Here is a 14990-nt window from a genome sequence, read left to right as displayed (position 1 = left end):
ACATCCAAAACAGGATAGCAATCAAATCCTCTCAACCAAAACCACAACAACAAACAAACAACCCAGCAAACAATAAGTCTGATAAACAATCAACCCAAGAGAAAAAAGCCCAATCAAAAAAGTCCTCTCAACCTCTTCCCCCCAAAAACCAAGCAGAATCTCAATCTGTCAAACCCACCACAACCACTACCACAACATCCAACGCCATCCAAAAAGACAATGCCAACAAAACGAGCACTAACATCCATTCATCCTCGGAAAACAGAGAGAAGACACCAAACATCCCTCCATCACATAAACGCAAGAACGAGGAAATCCACTCAAACAACGAGGTCACCCAACTCTCACCAACAATAAACAGAAGCAACCCTTACATCCCATCCACCCCTAAGACACCTGTCAAAAAAGAAAGGAAAGGAATCATTGAGAGCTTCATAGAGAGTATCTACCCTTCACCATCCAAACCGCAGCTATACGACTCCCAAGAGGAGATCGATATCATCTCATAATGGTAGTAATCAAAATCAACCAATGGAATGTCAGAGGTTGGGGCACTGACACCTCCTTCAAAAACAAAACAGACTTTATCAAATCCCAATCCCCCCCAAACTCATTGGCACTAACCATAGTCAATGAACTCAACGCCGACGCAACACAAGCACACCAGCTATTTCCTGGCTCCATCATTAGCGCAACCAACAGAGGCAACGGAATAGGAATACTAAACCACAACAACCAAAACATAAAACTCTCACCAATATTCATAATAGAAGGTAGACTAATAATATCAGACATTCTAATAAAAGATACCACAACGAGAATCTTGGCCATATACGCCCCGGCCCAACCTGATAAAAGAAAAACACTAGCTTCAACACTAAACAAACACTTCAACAACCAATACCACAACCTAACGTCTAACCCTAATAAAAACATCGACATCATAGCAGGCGACTTCAACTGTTTAGACTTCAATGACAATCACACATCAAATGATGACCAAGGCAACTTGACAACACAATCCCCAGATGAGATGGCCACAGTAATCGAAGCCATCAGAATTTCAAATAACCTAATGGATATGGACCAACTAAATAAAAGACCCACCTTCTCAAGAACGATACACAACACAAACAATAACCTCACAAGAATCTTGGAAAGGAGACTAGACAGAATATACCTTAACAATAGCATAATCAACTACAGCCAATTATACTTAAGGAACCTAATCCCCCCAAAAATTAATGACATACCTCTATCAGATCACAACTTCCTATCAACCACCTTCACTCTACCCAACATACAGATGAACAAGCGCAGATGGAGATTAAAAAAATCCTCAATCCTCTCAAGCATAATGCTTAAGAAAATAGACTTCCTACTTAACGATTATTCAAGGGAGCTGTCATCCAACCATAACTCTATTTCCTTCTCTCAACTCAACAGCTTACTAAACAAAATAAAACAACTATACACAGAATTTCAAAAACAAAATGACTACAACAATAAGGCAAACATCAAAAATCTAATCTCCCTACTAGAGACAGAATTTAAAGACCAAGCCTTCGCAACCCTTTCAGCAATAAATGAATCTAAAAAAAGAGAAGAACAACTTAAACAAGAATTGAACAACTATTGCGAAGAAACCTCACTCAAGTACATCTCCGCGAGAATCAAGAAAAGACACAATGATTTCACCATCAACGCAGTAAAAGATGCACAAGGTAGAACAATCAACAAACAGGAATTGATCGAAGAAGAATACGTAAAATATTACTCAAATCTTTATGACTACAAAGAAGATGACCCACCATCTCATTATGAAATGTTGGAAAATTGGACAGTGACCAGGGACTCAACATGGGACAACCTTGAAAATGAATTCACATCACAAGAGATCCTAGAAGTAATAAAACAATTGAACCCACACAAATCTCCAGGCCCAGATGGAATTCCAAACTTATTCTACATAACACACAAAGAAAAACTAGCTCCAATACTGGCCTCAGCATTCAACGACACTCTAAGAAATCCTCATCTAATTAGCAAAAATTACAAAGAAGGCCTCATTATCACGATACCTAAAAAGGGAGACCCCGAACTAATCAAAAACAGAAGACCAATTACACTGGCTAACTGTATATATAAAATCCACTCAAAACTAATAAACAATAGAATAATCCCAATACTAACGAAAGTGATCAACCACAATCAAAAAGGTTTCGTACCAGGCAGATTCATTCTAGATAATATCATATCAATGAACGAATTAATCAACTATTGTAATGATAAAAGAATTAACGGAATAATTACACTATATGATTTCGAAAAAGCTTTTGACTCGATCTCACACGGTTCAATACTCAGATCACTACAACACATCAACATTCCAACCAATATAATCAACCTGATAATGAATCTACTCACCAAATCTGAAGCAAGAATTGAAATTAATGGTAGAACTACTATACCCTTTGAGATCAAAAGAGGAGTTAAACAAGGAGATCCACTATCACCCACCCTGTTCGTCCTTGTAATAGAGGCTTTAGCTAGAAAAATTTTACAAGATGACCGAATTACTGGCCTTCCTCTAAACAACAGCAACCACAGAGAGAAATTCCAAAGCTTTGCAGACGACTCGGCTTCAATGGTCCCAGACTTTCAACAACTTGAATTAGTACTACAACACTTCAATTCATTTTGCAAAGCCACTTCCTCAAAACTAAACATCGACAAATCTTCATCAATTCTTATAGGCAACCCAGACAATACCAACCAAAGAATTCCAATATCTACAAATCCAGAAAGATACTTGGGATACTTCTTCACAGGCAAAGGGATAACAAGAAAAATGCCAGAAATATTAAACACAATAAGATCATCCTTAGTACTATGGAAAACCACTGACTCAACAATCAAAACCAAAACCAACATCCTCAAAGCATTCGCACTCTCTAAATTAACCTACTATTCATATGTAGAGAACTTTAAGGAAGAGGAATTAAACCAAATCAATAAATTAGTCGAATGGTTTTTATCGGCACCAAACAACAAAAATGCTAGTGGATTTCAAGTTATTAATTTAATGAGAACCAAAAGAGCAAGATACCCACTAAAAGTAGGGGGTTGGAACATTTGGAATATAGAATTGAGACAACTGGCGCAGAAACTTTGGATCATAAACCAGTTCATCCTAGCACTAGAAACCAAACAAACAAACTCATCGCATCACAAAAGCTGGGAATATCAGATCCAAAAAAACAAATTCACATCCAGATACCTAAAAGAAAACTTAGACGAATGGAACAAAATAAGAATAAAAAAAGCAATCTTCAACAATAATCTCACATCCATAAAAAACGAAAATGGACAACCACTTTCACTGGCAGAATGGTATACCACAATTCAAGACCAAAATTTAACCATCCCTAAAACGGAATTCCAATCATCTCTAAACTTAAGAGGCTACAGCTATAATCAACTCTTCAACAACATACTGAAGATAAAAGACCCTAAAACAAAAGACACAATGTTTAGATTCCATGCCAGATGCCTTCCAATAAACTACCTTCACAACAAACAATGTCCACTCTGCAAAGAAGATATGAGCAAAGACCCATACGGTCACCTGTTCTTCTCATGCAAGAAAACAAAACAATTCATAAAAATAAATAAACTCAAAAATTTCATCTATATTACCACAGGCAAAGGTAAAAACTGGCACCATACAAGAATTAGGCAAAATAACAATTTCATTAATAGAATAACTCCAAAATTATCACCGACAGCCAAAAAAGATCAAGAAGTGAATGCAGACTACGCCAACCACAGATTCCACAAAGAATACTTTGAATGGAACTATAAAGCAATAGACTATGATCTAACCAGATCATTCGCATATAGAAACCTAATGGCCCTTATCCTCCACAACATTTGGATTTGGATTTGCAATCAAATATACAGTGAAGATCCTTTAACAAATGAATCACTATCATACAGCTCCCTTCTAAAGAAATGGCACAAATTGGCCACTCTAGAATACATCAAAAAAGCAAAAGACCTGAAAAACTTATCAGCAAAAGACCATAATAATTTCAAAGACCCTAAGATCCTTCTCACCTCAACGATCAAGCTAAGAAAAACAACAGCTAATTACTATTGTATTCCAGAATCATCTCTCCCAAATATTATATCTTTTGATCAATTCATATGATTAAAATAACCCTTCAGCTTAAATGATAAGCCTATAAATAAATATTAAATAAAAACTCGTATTAACACAGATGGACATATATCAATCTTGTTAATCCAATATTAAAAAAAAAAAAAAAAAAAAAAAAAAAAAAAAAAAAAAAAAAAAAAAAAAAAAAAAAAAAATAAAAATACACCGCTTTTAGGTAAAAAAAAAAAATTTTACGAATTTCGGTTTATTAAAATGGTATGTTATTTTAGGTTAGGTAATTAATAATTAATTGGTGGTGTAATTGTTGGAATTGGTTCATTGGTTTATTAATTTTGCTGAAAACGCACAAAATAAAAAATACAGATTCTACTGGAATTATATAAACACAAATCTTGATCTAGTCAAAACACATGCATATTGGAACATAATCTCATTAGTTATTCACCAAATATGGATATGGATATGCAAATCATTATTTGACATCAATATAACTCAATCAATTGATAATCGGAACAATCAAATAAAAAACACAATACTAGATTATGATATATTAAAATCAAAATGGCACAAGCTAATTGGAATATTCAAGAACATTATCTATAACCAAAACTCACTTAAAAACAACTCACAAAAACTCAAAAAGAAACCCAATGGTCCTAAACCATCAAAAAATTTAAAAAAGAATGGAGCATAATCACAAATGAACCAATTCCAACAATTCCACCACCAATTAATTATTAATTACCCAATCTAAAATAACATTCCATTTTAAATTCACAAAAACTAAAAAACCTAAAATAAATAAATAAAAATAATATACTAATTGTATACTACAATAGTTTATTTATCAAAAAAAAAAAAAAAAAAAAAAAAGGTTTATTAAAACAAAAGATACGACGTTTAGATTTCATGCAAGATGTCTACCATTAAACTATATTCACCTTATAAATTGTATGCTATGTAATGAAGACCCATATGGCCACCTCTTCTTTAAATGTAAAAGAACATTAGAATATACAACCTATAGTTTGAAAAACTTTATATACATTACCACATGCCGCAGAAAAAATTGAAAACACCAAATAACTAGATCCAACAATAAAACCACCAACACAATTAAAACAATAATGCCTCCAAACATGAAGATGGATCATGAAATTAACATAGATTACGCAAACCTTAGATTCCATAAAGAATACTTCGAATGGGGATATAAATGTGTAAACTATGACTTATCCAGAACATTCAGCATATAGAAAAATAAAAGCGTTAATATTGCATAAAATTTAGGTTTGGATATGCAATCAACTGTATAGCGACGAACCGAACATAGATGAAAAACTCTCATACTCGAAGCTAACCAACAAGCGTTACAAACTAGCTATTCTAGAATAATAATTATTACTCTAAAAATAAAAAAAAAAATCGGCAAATAATTAACGAAATCATTTTGTTATAAATTTTCAAAATCAGGACAAAAATATCTCCTTCTACCAATTCATTTAATTAATCATCATCTGACTCCTTCGTAGTACCATTCCAACAGCAATATCTTAATAAAAATTAATAATTATGATAACAATTTTATATTTTAATTAAATTAAAATTCTATCCGATAATTTAAATTAAAAAAGAATAATACCTTAAAAATAACAATAATAATAATAATTTTCAAGGAAATAGTGGTAATAGAATGTTTAAAGGCCCAAAACCACAACAACAAACTATAACCCCACTTAATAATTATACACCTTAACCCAAAAAGAAAATAAAAAATGTATAAAAAATAAAAAAAATGACATCCAAAATCTATTAAATATATAAAAAAATATTAATTTAAAAAACTCTTATTTATTAAAGGACCAAAACAAGTAATATACATTTTTATAATTTAAATAGAATAAACCCAAATTTTTTTTTTTTCTTAGTAAATATAATTATAATAATAATAAAAACAATAATAATAATAATAATAATAATAATATTAATAATAATAATAATAATAATAATAATAATAATAATAATAATAATAATAATAATAATAATAATAATAATAATAATAATAATAATAATAATAATAATAATAATTAAACATGATAAAGTTTGGATATCAACTTAACTCAAAATGAATAAAAAAAGATTTCTATTTTAATTATAAGTTTTTTATTTGTTTTTTTTATTTTGTTTTTATTTTCTTTTATTTTATTTAATTACTTGTATCAAAAGAAGAGAAAGAAGAACTTTCATGTGGAAGAGGTAAACTATTTGCACAAAAATGATAAAATAATGGATAGTTTAAGAGATTGAGATAATCAGAGGTGTAAAGATCAGCATATCTTTGAACTTGCATAGAGAAGAAAGTTGATTTTGAACCATTTTTAAAGAGGGAACCAAAGTATTTGTTGTAGGCAAAGTTCAATTTATCATTTGTATTTTTAAGATGTTGATGGAGAACTTCAATATCTGGTGGGGTGGTTGATTCAGAATCTAAGCCTCTATAGATTTCAGCTCTAATGAATTCAAGATTCATCAAATGAATGGTTGTATCTTTTTGTTGATTCATAACCTCTAATTCATGTTGAAGTTCTGGTACAACCAATAGATTTCTCCATCCATGAGTTTTCTTTGATTTAATGATATCTGCAAAGATATGATCACCAATGTAAAGTACTCTACTACCTTTTGCTCCTGTTAATTTTTGGAATAATGATAAAGAACCACCATGATAAACTTTACCTTGTTCAAATCTATCCTTTACATTTGTAATTCTTAAATTACCAGTTTCAGTATCAACTTCTCTAATTGTTGTACCTTCTGAAAAGAATCTTGGTTTATCTGCACCAACAATAATAACATCTATTATTATTATTATTATTATTATTATTATTATTATTATTATTATTATTATTATTATTATTATTATTATTATTATTATTATTATTATTATTATTATTATTATTATTTTAAATTATATTAGTAATTGGATTTACAACTTTATTTATTTATTATTATTATTTTAAAATTGAAAAAAAAAAAAAATACATACCAAAATAATCTCTCCATGATTGATAGTTTGGATTATATCCATTCATCATATATGACATAACTTTATTTGTGTAATAAAATTCACTGTTTGTTAATAAGAATACTTTATTTTTATTTTGTCTTAATCTGTCAAAGAAAACTGGCATATCTGGTGTCTTTCTAATGTATCTATATATTTGAAAAAAAAAAAATTTAAAAATTAAGGTTTTGGTCCAAAAAAAAAAAAAAAAAAAAAATATTATTATTATTATTATAAATTTGACTAAATACCTTGGTAAATCATCTAATACTCTAGTTTTTAAACTACCATCATTATGAACCAAATCACAAGCTGTTCTGACATCTTGGAAAAGGTTTGAAAATGAGAGATCGCCTTCTGGTTGATGATTACTCTCATCGATTCTAACACTCTCAGAACCGAGACTACTTAATGGTGGTGAATTCATTTGTTGTTGTTCATCAGCGACTTCTTCAGTCAATCTTAATCCACTTTCTCTTTCTAAATGATCAACTAAATCTGCATATAAACATGCTTCTGGTAATGTAAATAATGTATTTAAAAGATAGAAACGACTATTAAACAATATATATTTTAGTAATCATTATAATTTAATTAGATTTATATATATATATAGATTATATGGAAAATAATAAAATAAAACATACTTTCTTGCGATTTCATCAGAACTAACTCTCATACTTGGATAAAATTCAGCGGTTCTATTTTTTGATAAAGTTGTTCTACCATGAACGCAAATGATAATGTTACCAAAACTATCAATTTTTAAAAGGTTACCAAGTTCTCTATCTAAAAATAAACCTCTAGTTGGGAAATTTGGATCATATTTTAATTTTCTAATTGATTTTGGATAACCAATATCAATGAGTTTATCAAGTACCATATCATATGCCAACTCTTCAAAATCTGGTGAATTATAAACTGCTAATGTATAATCCATATCAACTAATTTTGGTATTTTGGTATTTTGGTATTAATATCAATAAACTTTTGTTCTATCTATCTATCTATCTATCTATTTTTGAATTAATGAATAATAAATACATACAACCAAAGAATTCAATTCTGTCGAGTTTAATATCTCTATTTACAAATACTCTTCTTAATTTCTCTCTTTTATGAATTGGTGGAAGACTTGATGCTGGTAAATCCTTATAGTTATTTAATTCTTCATCTGTTGGTGGATTTGATAAATCATCTAAAAAATAATTTTTAGAATATTAATATTAATAATTTTGATTACAATTTCAATTTCAATTTTTTTTTTTTTTATTTTTTTTTTTTTTTTTTTGGAAATTACTTACTTAAGCTGTATGCTGAGAATAATTTTGTTGGTGATTTTTTACCCATTGCTACTTGTTCAGCTGAAAATTTTCTAGGAATCATTTAAAAAAAAAAAAAAAAATTAAAGAAAAAAAATAAAGAAAAAAAAAAATTTAAAGAAAAAAATTAATATCAAGTTTAAATAGTATTTTTTTTTATTAATATTATTTATATTATTTTTTGCTTAAATTATTTATATTATTTTATTTGTATTATTTTATTTATATTATTTGTTTTATTTTATTTATATTATTTTATTGATTATTACTGTTATAATTTTTTTATTTTTTTTTTTTTATTTTAGGGTTAAATAATAAATAGACCAACTAATAAAATACCATTTATTAAATATAAATACTAATAATCAACAATGACAATAAATATAAATGGTTTTAATTATTATTTTTTTTTTTTTATAATCTTAAAGGGATTATAAAAAATATTCATCATGTTTTTTTATGTGGGTTCATTAACCACTATTTGCACAAAAAAGGATAATACTGATGAAAATAAAAAAATAAAAAAAATAAAAAAAAAATAAATAAAAAAAAAAAAATTAAACAAAACAAAACAAAAAAAAATATTTATCAATAACAAATTACAATATAAAAAAAAAAAAATAATAATAAAATAATATAAATAAAAAGAAAAAAAAAAAAAAAAAAAAAGGTATTGTAATAAATAAAAAAAAAAAAAAAATGAAAAAAAAAAATGAAATAATATTTAAACACATACTCTTCATCTTGTCTTCTTTTATCCATTAATAAACCAGAACTTGAAGTTCTTAAACCAGTTGTTAAATGTGGTTTTTGATGTGGTGGTGTTGAAACATTATTATTATTATTATTATTATTATTATTATTATTTTCTGCCATGTTGTTGATAATTTGAATTTTAAATAAATGAAAAGAATTTTTTTTTTTTTAAAATTAATTTCAAATTGATCAAAATTAAAAAAAAAAATTAAAAAATTAAAAAAAAAAAAAATAAAAAAAGAATAAAAATAAAAAAAAATCAAAAAAAACAATTGTTTCATTTTTTTCTTAATCTTGACACTTTTTTTTTTATTTTTTTTATTTTTTTTCATATTTATTTAATTTATTTTTAAAATTTACATATATTTTTTTATATAGATATTTTTCAAAATAAATAAAAAAATAAAAACAAATTAAATAATTAAACTACCCTAAAAATTTAAAAATAGATAAAATTCATCTTTTTTTTTTATTTTTTTTTTTATTTATTCATTTTTTTATTTGTTTATTTATTATTAATTCTTTTTTTTTTTTATTTAATTATTTAGTTTTCAAAAAATTCAACTAAATTTTTTACCTTTATTGAATTATTATAATCATAGTTTAAATTAAAAGAGGGAGATTTTGATAAAATATTATCACTGTTAGAATTTGAGGAGTTATTATTATTAATAATATTATTATTATTATTATTATTATTATTATTATTATTATTATTATTATTATTATTATTATTATTATTATTAATATCAATATTATTATTATTATTATTACTATTGTGATTAATAATGTTTTCTTTATTTGATTCAGATATTGTTGAAATTTGTCTCTTTAGATGCACACTTTTTATATTAACCTTATTGTTTGAAGATTTGTTTAAATCAATACTACTAAAACTTCTTTTATTTGGAGATAAACACGCTTTACGACGGTTAATTAAATTATTAATATTAATATTATTATTATTATTATTATTATTATTATTGTTCAATATTGGGGAAAAAGTAGATGTTGAGTTTAATGAGCCAATATTATTTGGTGAAGTTGATCTAATGGTCGATGGTGATGATGTAAATGATGGTGATGATGCTGTTGATGATGTTGTTGATGATGGTGATGATAAATATTGTTGTTGTTCAATTGGTAAAAAACAACTACTAAAATTATTATTATTATTACTATTATTATTATTATTAAGTACTGTAGTATTTGAATTTATTATAGATGATAAGGATGATGAAGAGGAAGATGGTGATGAATTTTTAATATTACTATTATTATTATTATTATTTTTATTATTATTATTATTATTATTATTATTATTATTATTATTATTATTATTATTATTATTATTATTATTATTATTATTATTATTATTATTATTTTTATTATTATTATTTTGAATTTCATTTTTAGAATTAATGTATTCAGTTATATTTGAAGTTGTAATTGATGGTAAATTGTTTAAAGAATTTGGAGAAGAGTTTAATTTTGGAGAGATAGTTGGTGTTATTAATGATGATGATGCTATTGATGGTGAAGATTGTGAAGAGTTTAAGTTTGGTGAAATTATGATTGTTTGAGTTTTAGTTGATATTGATGAGGTCGATGTTGATCTTCTACTTGCCATTAATTTTTGAGGTGAAATTTGAATTGACTCTGGTAATGGTGTTTCAACAATTGGAAAATATAATATTTTTTGAGTTGATTGATTTGTTGAACTATTATTACTATTATTATTATTATTATTATTAATAATAGTATTAATAGTAGTGTTATTAAAATTATTGGTAATAGTATTATTATTATTATTATTATTATTATTATTATTATTATTATTATTATTATTATTATTATTATTATTATTATTATTTATTTGAGTTGGTGGCATTAAAGGTAAACATGGTGAGGAAGAAGAAAATGAAGAAGAAGATGATCTAGAATATTTTGTAATTGGTAAATTTGTTAAATTTGTTAAATTTGTAAATGAAGTCGAGATGAAAGATTTTGAAGTTTTTTTCTTTGTAGGTGTTGTAGATAATGTACTATTAGTTGTATCGCTATTTGAACTATTTGGATTACTATCAATTGTAAGTTGTAAAGTTTGTTGTTGTTGTTGTTCTTTTTCCATAAAAGCCAACATTGAATAACTTCTTTGTGAAGTTGACATTGATGAAACTTGTATCGAGGGTGAAATTGAATCTGCTATTGCGGATGTTGTTGTAGTTGAATTAAAGTATTGAGTCGATGATCTTTTCGATGATAATGGTGATACTGTTGATGATGTTGGTATAACTTCGGTAGTAATATTTAAAATTGGCATTTCAATTGTATTTACAATATCATCATTAATTTCACTACTTTTACGACGTCCACCACCATTACCATTATTATTATTACTACTAATATTTTTATTATTAATATTATTTTGATCTTTTATAAAATTTGGTAAATTATTGATCATTTTTGGAGAAACTACCGTTGAAGAACATGATAAAGAGTCATTTAAAATTTGAAGTGCATCATCAATTTCTTTAATTGCATCATATAATTGTTTATTATTATTATTATTATTATTATTATTACTACCATTTGAGGAAAAACCCATCTTTTGGATTTCATTTATTTCATTTTCAAGATTTAATACAGATTGGCAACTATTTCTTTTTAAACTATTATTGTTATTATTATTATTATTATTATTATTATTAGTATTATTACTACTATTATTATTATTATTACTATTATTATTATTATTATTAATATTATTATTATTATTATTATTATTTTTATTATTATTATTATTATTATTATTATTATTATTATTATTATTATTATTATTATTATTATTATTATTATTTATTTCATTATTATTATTATTGGTATTATTTATTTCATTATTATTTTTTAAAGTTGGTGATAAATTTTGAATTGGTGGAGTTGTTGTAGTTGAATTTGAAATGATTACTGATATTTTATCTTTTGAAGAATTATCTAATAATTTAAATATTTTTTCATTAGTTTCAGATAATTCTTTATTTTTTTCTTCCAATTGTTTATTTTCATTTCTAAAATATTGTAATTGTTGTTTTAATAATTCCATTTCATTTTTTAATTTATCGTTTTCTTCAATGATTTCATAATAATTCTTTTTATTTAATCCTATTGAAATACCACTAGTTGAAGTTCTATTTAATCTTGATGGTGAATATTTTGTAAATTTAATTTCACTATTTGAATTTGTTCTTGGTGTATTAGTGGTACCAGTATTATTTGAACTATTATTACCACTACAACCACCACCACTAATACTGCTTCCACCACAACCACTATTTACACCTTCTTCTGAAATTGTGGTAATATTATATAAATTATTATTATTATTATTATTATTTGTTAATAATGGTAATGAAACTGGTAATGAAGGTGAAGGTGATAATTTTGGGGATTTGTAAGGTGATAAAGATTCATTTGAAATTGAAGTTGTTGGTTGTGATTTTAGTATTGGTGAAGAAAAGAATGATTTTATTTTTTTACCAACACTCATTCCACCTAAACTATTAATATTTGATCCATTATTATTATTATTATTATTGCTATTATTGTTTGAATCATCAATAGATGTAAATGACATATCTGATAATACCTCATTATTAATATCTGAATTATTATTATCAATATTATTATTATTATTATTATTATTATTATTATTATTAATTATAAATTGATCATTATTTAAATTTTCAAAATCTTTTTCTTTAATTGTATTTGTATTGTAATTATTATTATTATTATTGTTGTTGTTGTTATTAATATTATTAATATTTTGCTGATTATTCCAATTTTTAAAAACTGAAATTCCTTTCTTTAAAATTGATTTTCTTGGAGTATCTTTAAAATCATCATTATTTGGTAATGTACTTAAACTATTAATATTTATATTGGGAACGGTATTGGTATTATTATTAATATTGCTATTATTATTATTATTAGTAGTAGTATTATTATTATTGTTTACTCCATTGAAATTAGTTTTTTTTATACTATTATTTATATTTTCACTTTTTTTAATTCCTGACATTATTTTTTATACAAAAATAAATAAATAAATAAAATTTCTAATTTTGTTATAAAAAAAAATAATAATAATAGAAATGGTTAGTATTTATTTTTATTTTTAACAATGAGATATATATAAAATACATTTATTTCAAAAAAAAAAAAAAAAAAAAAATTTTAATAAAAACAAAATAAATAAAAAAATATTTTTTGACTATATTATTTGAATAAAAAACATTTGAAGTATTTTTTTCGAAATACTAATTCCATTTTTATTAAAATATATTTTAAATGGTTATAACAGGGTAGTAGTGTGTGTTATTTTCACAAAAAAAAAACAAAGGCAAAAACAAATAATACTTTTATGGGGTATAAGAAGAAAAAAAAAAAAAAAAAAAAAATTAAAAAAAAAAAAAAAATAGTAATTAAAAAGAAAAACATACATTTTGAAAATTATTGATAATAAATATATACACATATATTTATTATATACTATTTATTTACAAATTATCATCAAAAAAAAAAAAAAAAAAAAAAAAAAAAAAAATTTTTTTACATAAAAAAAAAAAAAAAAAAAAAAAAAAAAAAAAGATAAAATTTTTAATATAGGGTAAATAAATAAGATAAATGTAATTATTTTACTTATTGATTTTTATTATTGATGGGTGGTGAATAAAATAATTTATAATATAAAAAAAATTAAATATTATAAAAAAAAAAAAAAAAAAAAAAAATATATAGTAATATAAAAAAAATAATAAAAAAATAATAAAAAAAAATAAAAACAATAATTATGAATTACACACTTTCAAAAACAGACAATACACCTCTCTATTAAAATTATAGGATATAAATGGAAATGATGATAAAATTGTTTTTTTTAAAATTTTTTTATTGATGATGAGAATAACAATTTTTTTGATTATAATAATTAAATAAAAAAATAAAAAAAAATAAAAAAAAAAAAAAAAAAAAAAGATAAAAATTTATTAATAAATTATAATTAATAATGATAATGATAATGTGACAAAGAATTTTTTTTTTTTTTTTTTTTTTTTTTTTTTTTTTTTTTTTTTTTTTTTTTTTTTTCCCAATTAGAGGGAGTTAATATTGTGTGCTTGAAAATGTGTGTGTGATAATGTGAGTGGGTGATAGTGTGTTTGTGTGTTATTTTCCTTAAATTATTAAAAAATTTTTTATTCTCTTTCTAAACACTCATAATTACCAAATAATTATTATTTGTTTTAATAATTTAAACCGATCTAATAGGCTAAAAATAGGGTTAGAGATTAAAAAAAAAATACATGTTCAATATTAATGATAAACAAAACAATGCATTGAGTGTATCACTATCACTATTATCAATATCATTGTTTTTTTTATTTTTTTTAATAATAAAAAAAAATAAAAATTAAAATATAAAAATTTGTTTTTATTATTAATAATATTATTATTGAGAGGGTTGGTTAGTGGTGTTATTATAGAGTGTTCAATTATTTATAAATAATACGAAAAATTTCACCCACTTTCACAATTGTCTTTATCACTTACACAATCCAAAATAGTAATTGTTATTATTATTTTTATTATTTTTTATTATTTTTAT

The 14990-nt window shown here is 24.2% G+C and overlaps 5 protein-coding genes across 5 annotated transcripts in view; 3 read left to right on the top strand and 2 right to left on the bottom strand.

Annotated features, from left to right (window-relative positions):
• The window catches only part of DDB_G0279077 (hypothetical protein), a gene marked incomplete at both ends in the record, with an annotated part of 1080 nt that extends 571 nt beyond the window's left edge, over positions 1 to 509 (top strand). The window contains one exon of the mRNA XM_636851.2: positions 1 to 509. This exon is cut by the window's left edge and continues 571 nt beyond it. Coding sequence (XP_641943.2) covers positions 1 to 509 — 509 coding nt within the window.
• Positions 510 to 1033: 524 nt separating this feature from the next.
• On the top strand, positions 1034 to 4213 carry DDB_G0279055 (hypothetical protein; the record flags this gene model as incomplete). The annotated part of the gene is made up of 1 exon (XM_636850.2): positions 1034 to 4213. One exon carries the CDS (start codon positions 1034 to 1036, stop codon positions 4211 to 4213), a length of 3180 nt encoding a protein of 1059 aa, XP_641942.2.
• Positions 4214 to 5410: 1197 nt separating this feature from the next.
• Positions 5411 to 6274, top strand: DDB_G0279075 (hypothetical protein; the record flags this gene model as incomplete). Its single annotated transcript, XM_636849.1, has 2 exons — positions 5411 to 5451; positions 6112 to 6274. 2 exons carry the CDS (start codon positions 5411 to 5413, stop codon positions 6272 to 6274), a joined length of 204 nt encoding a protein of 67 aa, XP_641941.1.
• A 115-nt stretch (positions 6275 to 6389) lies between these two features.
• DDB_G0279053 (hypothetical protein) lies at positions 6390 to 9445 on the bottom strand (the record flags this gene model as incomplete). The annotated part of the gene is made up of 7 exons (XM_636848.1): positions 6390 to 7039; positions 7230 to 7396; positions 7499 to 7801; positions 7895 to 8192; positions 8296 to 8445; positions 8552 to 8622; positions 9306 to 9445. 7 exons carry the CDS (start codon positions 9443 to 9445, stop codon positions 6390 to 6392), a joined length of 1779 nt encoding a protein of 592 aa, XP_641940.1.
• A 424-nt stretch (positions 9446 to 9869) lies between these two features.
• DDB_G0279051 (hypothetical protein) lies at positions 9870 to 13406 on the bottom strand (the record flags this gene model as incomplete). Its single annotated transcript, XM_636847.1, has 1 exon — positions 9870 to 13406. One exon carries the CDS (start codon positions 13404 to 13406, stop codon positions 9870 to 9872), a length of 3537 nt encoding a protein of 1178 aa, XP_641939.1.
• Between the last annotated feature and the right edge of the window lie 1584 nt (positions 13407 to 14990).

Source organism: Dictyostelium discoideum (assembly GCF_000004695.1).
Source record: "Dictyostelium discoideum AX4 chromosome 3 chromosome, whole genome shotgun sequence".
NCBI lineage: Eukaryota > Evosea > Eumycetozoa > Dictyosteliales > Dictyosteliaceae > Dictyostelium > Dictyostelium discoideum.
The sequence above is the reverse complement of the archived record's forward strand: the minus strand, read 5'-3'. Positions and strand labels throughout refer to the sequence as shown.